At 42.5% G+C, this 8,441-nt stretch overlaps 1 protein-coding gene across 1 annotated transcript; it reads right to left on the minus strand.

Annotated features, from left to right (window-relative positions):
• Nucleotides 1-1,055: 1,055 nt before the first annotated feature.
• LOC147431019 (uncharacterized) lies at nucleotides 1,056-4,988 on the minus strand. The gene is made up of 5 exons (XM_086493530.1): nucleotides 3,605-4,988; nucleotides 2,870-2,965; nucleotides 2,410-2,784; nucleotides 1,975-2,154; nucleotides 1,056-1,402 (listed from the first exon to the last, which is right to left on the minus strand). The coding sequence occupies exons 1-5, from the start codon at nucleotides 4,589-4,591 to the stop codon at nucleotides 1,205-1,207; spliced, it is 1,836 nt and encodes a 611-aa protein (XP_086349656.1). The 5' UTR covers nucleotides 4,592-4,988; the 3' UTR covers nucleotides 1,056-1,204.
• Nucleotides 4,989-8,441: the final 3,453 nt, after the last annotated feature.

Here is an 8,441-nt window from a genome sequence, read left to right on the forward strand (position 1 = left end):
ACTAGCCCACGAAATGATGTAATGGGTCTTATTTATAGAGACCTGATTTGAGCCCTCACTCTTGCAGTTCCTACAATAAATCCATCCAATAACTACCAATTCCTAATGACTGCACTAGAATCCAACAAGAACCTATTCCCACCATCTACACAAGGCAAGATGCAAGAAAGGATGGAGGAGGTGAGAGTAGGCAGTAAGTATATGGACGAAATAATTAGTGGAAGCAACCTATAAATTCCCATTACGTCAACATTCCTATTATATCTTTGACAATGCATTGCATTATCTCATTTGTGACAATGGTGCTCATTAGCTTTTGTTCGCCTAGAGAGTCCAATGAAACATTAAATATAAGAGCCACTTTGTAAAAGGTGAATTCTCCTCTTGGAGAAAAGGCAAGCTTGGAGTTTGACTGTGGTATATCTTCCATTCTTCACTACTAATCTTTGTTTCTACAAACTAACCTTACTTGTGTATGTGATGCTTGCAAGTGTGTCCCTGAATTGCAGCATCTATTTCAGTTAAAAGCAAATAAATTCGACACATTTATGTAACATATTCACCTTCTTTTGCAAACACCCTAAACACATTGTAACATCACTCCTAGTTGTGGGACCATGGAGCACTCATGGCTTGCAAAGAGCACAGCTGGATGCAAAATAGCTAGGGGGTAGAGTCCATAGCTAGTGCAAAGGGTGCCCACATGGATGGCTTGAGGGCAAGAACATCACATGGGTGTCTAGCCAGGCACACTGTATCAAGCAGTCACGCTTGACAATGTCCGGCCGAGAGTGTAAGCAGGGTTTAGGGTTTAGGTTAGTGCCAACTCCAGATCTTCTATATGGGACTCCTCAGCTTAGGTGGTGAGCTCTTTGGCTTGGGTGGAGAGATCTTTGGCAGTGCTCCTAATGAAAGAGCTCATCCCACCACAAGAATGCAGATTGAATAGCTATATTTGGCAGCTGCCAAACAAGACATGGTCCTTGAGCAACCCCCCCCCCCCCCCAAAAAAAAAAAACACACCTTTACCATTCAACATGATGTACTCCTTGACAGGGAGGTAATGCCCATATTCAATGTGACACAGATGAAATATGCCACCGCAGACGTCTCCAAATTAATATCTGCTGTGAATGTGGGATGTCTTGCAAGCCACTCAATAAAATTCCATGTGTACAAAAGAGCTCAATCATATTCTAAAACCTTAAGACAAGCTCACAGCTGGTATTCTTGCGAGACATTGCAGCTCAGCCCGCAATATACGTACAAGAACGAGGCATTCTTCCATTGGCACAAGCTTCGCAACAATGAGCACGGCGAGGTACATCTTCCTTACTGCCTCCATTTTACCAACTTCACATTCTTCCTCTTGCTCTTTGTTCACACAATGATCCTTGTCCTCCTGTTGATCAGCAGCAGAAGTCAGCCACTCAGTTGTATCTGCTATTTAATGCAATTTTAGCATAACAGAAACATTTGTGCCACACAGTTAAGAGTTTAAGGTGCTACCAACTGGCCAACCTCTGATGAGCAATCCCACAAATTCAAGAACCAAGCAAACAAACTAAACCTCATCAGGATTAACCCAATTCATGAACAATGGTCTACATGCCCACTGATGCTTCCATGTTTTTGCCAACCTCAATGGGTCACGTAACATTTAAGCAGGAAAAACCATGATGCTTCTCTAGAGGAGCCAAGATAAGAGACCAAGCTTGATGCTACCCCTAACTAGATCTAAATGACAGGATGAATTAAAAATTAATAAGGGCCTTCACACATTGATCAAAAACAGTTGCACACGCATGAGCACTTCCTTTTCCGGCAGCTCAGCACAAATTCCAACCATGTCCGTATAGCCAAGCTAATATAGTTGTGATGCACCGCATCTCATACCATGCCGATACACTTCTTTAAATTATGCACCTACTCAACAAACTTATTATCTGAATAAACCAAACAAGCAAAACCTACCTTGGATAATTTGATCTCAATTCTTGCCCTTTCTGCATCTACCTCACTTTGCCATCTCAGAGCAGCAACCTCGCACCTCAAGGCAGTCAATTCCTCTTCCATGTTATTGCGTCTAGCCCTTAAACCGGTACAGGTTTCCTCTGAGTCCCTCAAGTGCCTGTGCATAGCCCGAATCTCATTCTGCACATGGAGCATACCAATGGAGTTGCATCATTGGTCACCATATACATGATAGATGGCTCTATAACTTGTATGCAGGCAAAAGACAGCTAAGAACCCATAGATAAAAGCATATATATAGCAGTGCACATTGCAAAGGCACTGACCAAGGTTTTCTGTCTTGCAATTGCGCTGCTTGATTATACTCTATAGGTGTCAATGCTAAATTGCCCACTTTCATGAATCCATAAAAAACGCAATAACTCAATTGTCTACCTCTTTCAGTGTTAATGTCTCTTGTGCTGAGTCCAGCAATTGGTCCTTCTGCACAATCTTTCTTTGCAATTCTTCAACTTTTTCCATTAAGGTCTGTACTTCGGAGCCCTCATGTTTTGGCTCTCGTAAACAATGATAAGACTGCAATACCCCTTCAGTGATAGAAAGCTTCCGTTGTAGCGCCTCCACTTGGCCCTGTAGTTTTGCTATGTCCACTGCATTCTCATAAAAAACCCTACGTGGTGAGCATGATAAATCAGGGCCTCTAGCTCGCCTAGGTTGATTTTCCTGTTCTTCTTCCCACATAGCTTCGCTGGCTTTTTTCACTTTCCTCGAGTTTCGCGAGAGCCTCCTAGCATTTGCAGTGTCGGAAACCTGCCCAACCAGCACAGTATGAAAACCTGAAATGAAAGTTTCTAGCACCAAATAGAGGCGGCATGTGTAGGGCTTATGCTTGCACCTTCTTGACTAGGGCTTCTCTTGATGGTGCTCGGGTGTATACCATCGATGCATGATGCTGGAAGTTATTCCGTTGATAGCCATCCTCCTGATGCTCCTGAGTATATTCAGTGGCAAGAATATAAGCAAACAATCAAAGAGGTAAGTAAAGATCTAAGTGCACAATTCTGTCCCTTTTTGTTGTGTAAAGTATCAAGACCTCTACTCACAAGGCAGCTTATAGTTGCCAAATATGGCTATGGACATGAACACAAAACATTCCAGATCGCATGGTGTTGAGAGCACGAGTGGTTAAAATAAGTATCACATTACACACATGCTCCAGCACAAACTGCTAAATTACATGCCTACAACATGGACTGAATGCCATATGCCTTCATAAGGTCAGAAAAGTCTGTAGTCACAAATTCCAATAGAGGCTAAAACACAGGCAAAAACCCAAAAGCAAGTCACACAAGAAAACAGATTTTTTATTTAAAAGACCTAAATCGCCTTATTTGTTCCTAAACAAAAAATTTGAAAAAATAAACCACTATTGACTTGATTGAATGCCATGATAAGACTGAAAAGCAAGGTCTATGACGATTTCATTTCAGTCCCAAGTACAACCACATCCATCATCATCACTACAGAAGAGGGCATGAAGGCAAACTGAATCTTCCCTAACCTGATCATCCAATCAAGCCACATTTATGAAGACTCAAACAATTTAAACAAGATTTTGGTAATCACAAACCCTGTAAGTATCGATGAACGGCATCATGTCAACAAGATTCTCATGAAGAGTCCCACCCTCCTGCATCAGCTCTCTGACTAGACTACCTGTTACTACAGGGTCATGCACCTTTCTGTTTTGCCAACAAGAGCCATCAACAGAATTTCGTCTACATTCCACAGAAGCTCCACTCCGGACACTCCAGCAATCTTCTGGAAGGCCCTTCAACCCAGCAGGGCAGCAATACTTACGCAACCCAGAACTGCCATGAGCAACAACATCAAGCTTCAAGTCTGGCAATTTTTGGCGCATTTTGTGTAAGTGAAGATCTACAAGAGGTGAAGATGCCGTAGCTGAGGCAACTGTAGGATTAGGGCTTTGAGGTCGCTCATTGGGGCTAGGGTTTCTGTGACTCTCCATACAGTTAGGGTAGAAGCGATGGTTTCTGAGTCCCTTAGATTGCAAATTCCGAGCATGTGATGTTTCTCCACCTTGTGGGGCATATCTATCTTGCGACGTACTGCTTGAGAGCACCTCAAAGAAGGACTCTGCTTCTCTGCTTGTGCTGCTAGCTATGGATGGGGACTTCTGCCAAGCTGAGAAGTCGTGAGGGAGCAGGTCTTGGTGTATGCGAGGGCGCGAATACTCACTGCTGCTGCTGCTGCTGCTGCTGTACTCTGGCTCATCATCTACACCATTGTCAGCATCCCCACCATCATCCTCTGCTGCAGAACTTGTGGGTATTTGCGCAGGTTCAGCTTCATAGCCATCAAACTCTGCGACATCAATTTCATCCTCCACACCTTCTTCTTCCTCGCATTCTTCAGCAAGTTCCGGCTGAAGTTGCTGCTGGTCGTATCTACTGCCAGGCTGCAGCAGCGGTGAGCTATGGTGGGAATGTACCGAATGCTTCTGCGGTTTGGGAAAGGCGTTCACGAGCTTCTTGAACGTGTTAGAGGGGCTGCTGAAGAAGGACTTGGTGGGAGCGTCCTTCCTCAACGCTGCCATACATCAATGCGTGTGTGTTGGGCAGTGTGTTATGTGCGAGTCTGTGCACCTTGGGGAGTGTGTGTGTGCGCGCGCGCGTTTTTGTGGGAAGAGAGAGGAGGGAGGTTTGGAGGGGCAATGGCTAGGCCAGAGGCCTATATAGTATACTCTCTCTCCACTCTCTACCCTCTAGACTCTCGCCAAGAAAACGGACATCATGCGTAAGCAAGAACACTCGTATTCGGCTTCATTACACGAGAGCTGCAACCCTGTTGTGGGTAGCTATGCCCTGGAGGATGGACCTGGTGCTGCTTGCATCGCGTGAGTTGTGAGAACGGGCACTCGAGAGAGAAGAATGATGAACGTCACACAGAAGCCCGCTGCGCGGGGCTTTTCATGGCACTATTCCGCCCTCCTCTTCTCTTCTGTTTGAAGTCTATGCCGCTGCAATTCGAACTGGAGTGTCGCAAACTTTAAATTCGATTCTTAGGGTGGGTTCAGACGGGCTGAGGCAAAGGAGCTTGCATCTGTCGTGGCACGCCCTGATTGGACAAAAGAAAACTTGCCTCTCCGGACCCACCACTAGTTGAGCGAGCCCCCCCGCTAGAGAAAAACTGTCGTGTGCTTTTCAGCACAAAACACGGATCATCATGGCTGTACACAAGCCAGGTGCATCACAGCCACCCACATAACACTAGGCTAGCATTGGAGCATGCAATGTGTTCCCGCTATTTACTTTATAAAGTTTGATGTCGCCTCGCGTGAACCCATGAGCGGAGGCAGGCACTAAAGCAAGAGATTTTCGTCGGGCAAAAGATTTATATTTATACACAAAAGAACATAACAGTTCAAAAGTTCGTTTATAGGTAAAATGTTCCTGAAATCATAAGAATCGAAATAGTTACACAAGAGTAAGTAATTTTGGATTAACCTGCAACCTAAAATTAGCAAAGTCAAAGACTACAATAGTTGTGAGCAGGTTTCCGATCTATAAACAAGGAAAGGCCACCTAACACCTGTCAACCTAACAAGGAATTATAAAAATTGAGTCCATCAAAGCCTATAGAACAAAAATCTCCAAAGCCGATGTCCTGGTTTCCTAGCTTTCTTGGAGAACCTTGTGTTTAGGACATGTGTGTTGTTGTTTTTAGACTTATACTTATACACAAAAGAACACAACAATTTAAAAGACAGGAGGCTTTAGACAAAAGACAATAAACAACGGAGTCTTTGATTCATTTTTGTACATCATAGTGAGAACGAGGTATCATTCTAGTGTTTTGTATATAAGATAGTCAAGAACAACTTATTCTAAAGTGAAAGAGGCCAGATTTGACAGTGATGGACAACAGCTAGGCCAAAAAGATCCTATGTAAAGATAGAGTCATCACCTGCATCCATATCAACAAAACAACAGATTTGTTAGCCTTGAATATGTATTACGAGTGTCAACGCAGCTATCAGTTGTTATCCATGTTCTACTTAAAACCTTTTTAACTTATATCGACCATCCATGTAGTGTTAAATATCAGCAAGTATCCATTCTCATAACATTAAGCCACAGATGAAAGTGACGTGTGTGTGTGTGTGTGTGTGTGTGTGTGTGTGTGTGTGTGTGTGTGTGTGTGAGAGAGAGAGAGAGAGAGAGAGAGATTTTTTACCGAGAAAGTATGCCGATATGAAGCTTCAATCCGTGCCTCGAGGGCATAACGATTCTTTTAGTCCTGGCCACCCCTTCTCATCGTATGTTATTGAATTGACCATTTTGATTACAAGTAATTTGTTTGTAAAAATGGATTGATGATCGAGTAGGTCCCCAAAACGACTTTTTAAGAAACCATTAATTAGTTTGGGGGGAGGGAAAGGGAAGGGTGGGGGTAGGGTAGGGTTTTGGGGGGGGGCGGGGGGGGGAGTTATTATTATTTTTTAGTGCTTAAGGGCACCTCCAAGGGTACCGTAAGCTTGTAGCCTAATGGTTAAGGTTTAGCCTTTGTTCTCCTACGTGATGAGGTCAAATCTTACCCATTAGCATTGATTTTAAATTGTGAGTTGAATGGAGATGCTAATTGGAGATGCTAAAGCATCTTGGGAAGATTTCATGTAATGCAAAGTAAAAGTAGAGCCAGTAGGTAGTAGAGTGTAACACCCACCAATATCAAGACAAATCTTTTTAAGGTAATTATGACTAACAAAGAATATTAAAGAGAACAGAAAACTTGATGAGGTTTGGATTCATTGAGTCCAACCTTCTTTTGTTGCATACATAAAGAGGCAAATATAATTTCAACATCATAGACCTCATTAGGTTTGGATTCATTGAGTCCAACCTTCTTTTGTTGCATACATAAAAAGGTAAATATAATTCCAACATCATAGACCCCATTCTGTGATCAAAAGATCCAGTTGGGTCTCAACTCTAGCCAAAAGGATGATTGATTTGGCCAGAGTATGGCGGTGTATCTCCAGCTCCTCTGCGATTTCATTCTTCCAGTCATTCAAATACGGTGGGAGGGAACTTTCAACTTCATCTTCTCTTCCTTCAACAATGATATCCCCCCTTCTCATGTTGGCGTTCATATGTAAATTTTTTGTTTTTCTTCTAATGTATATTCTCTGGGTGTTTCTAGTACAAAAAAATCTTCTTCTATCACAAAGAACTTTGTATTAAAGAGAGTAAAATCTTGTGTACAAGTTGATTCAAACTCTTGTTATTAATACAAGTTATGAAGGTTAAGATCTTCACAAAGCATATGGTAATTAGCTCCTTAATCACACAATTAACATAAACAAAACAATCCTAAGTCCTTTTCTCAAGAACTATCAGTTTCGAAAGCCTTTAGTATCTCCATAGAGCAGGGGAACTTTGTAAGAGAATCATGATTTAATTAGGTAATTATGGCCTTAGTAATCTTCGTTGTAATCCTTTGAATGATCACCAATCATCATCAATGCACTACAACGAAGATGCAATGGAGAATTGTGTGTGTGTGTGTGTGTGTGTGTGTGTGAGAGAGAGAGAGAGAGAGACTTGTTGTAGTACAAGAGGATAAGAGCTTCTTTATGAGCCTAAAGATGCTTTAAAAGGCTCAGTGTAACAGAATATGGCTAATAACATTGATTGTAGCGGAATTAAAGTGAAAGCAGTCAGCATTTCTTTAGGATAATTCTTAATGAACATAGGGAGAGTACTTGATTGAAGGTAGCAAAATAAACATTATACCCAGTTAGCTTGGCATGAACAATACTTGCAAAAGAGAGAGAGAGAGAGAGAGAGAGAGAGAGAGAGAGAGAGAGAGAATTAGAGAAATTGACAACAATTGAGGACACGATTTACTTGGAGCCGGTCCCCCCTCCAAAAGGATTTTGTATTATAGATTCTTCCATAAAGAGAGACTTGGTGCAATACGTTCTTTGTGTTCCTTGAGACCTTGTTGATGCTATGAAGACGATAATCTCATGCACCAATATTATGCCCGTACATGAACTTGTCCCCGGCCTCAATCCCAAGACCTCAAACACATTCAAAGGTGGAGAGAGCTAGCAGGGAGTGAGGGAAGGGAAGAGAAGAAGATGTATTCTTACAAGAAAGAAGTAGTGTCCTCACATATCATTACTCTTAGAGCATAGCATAGCATAGTAATGGAGATGAAGAAGATGATAAGCATTGCTTTGAAGCTTGACTCTTGGTTGGATTTGCATTCCATAGCCAAGAGGCGTTGGTCTAGGCTTGCTACAAATGGATGCGCGATGGCCCTGCAAAATACTCAAAATAGCACAATACATACCATAAAACGATAAATCGGCATACCTGAATCATCGCACACGCACATAGTCGAGCTCAACTCAAACAGTGAGAGATAGACTGAGGGAG

The sequence above is a fragment of the Adiantum capillus-veneris genome, chromosome 21, assembly GCF_014529385.1.
Source record: "Adiantum capillus-veneris isolate H3 chromosome 21, ASM1452938v2, whole genome shotgun sequence".
Lineage (NCBI taxonomy): Eukaryota > Viridiplantae > Streptophyta > Polypodiopsida > Polypodiales > Pteridaceae > Adiantum > Adiantum capillus-veneris.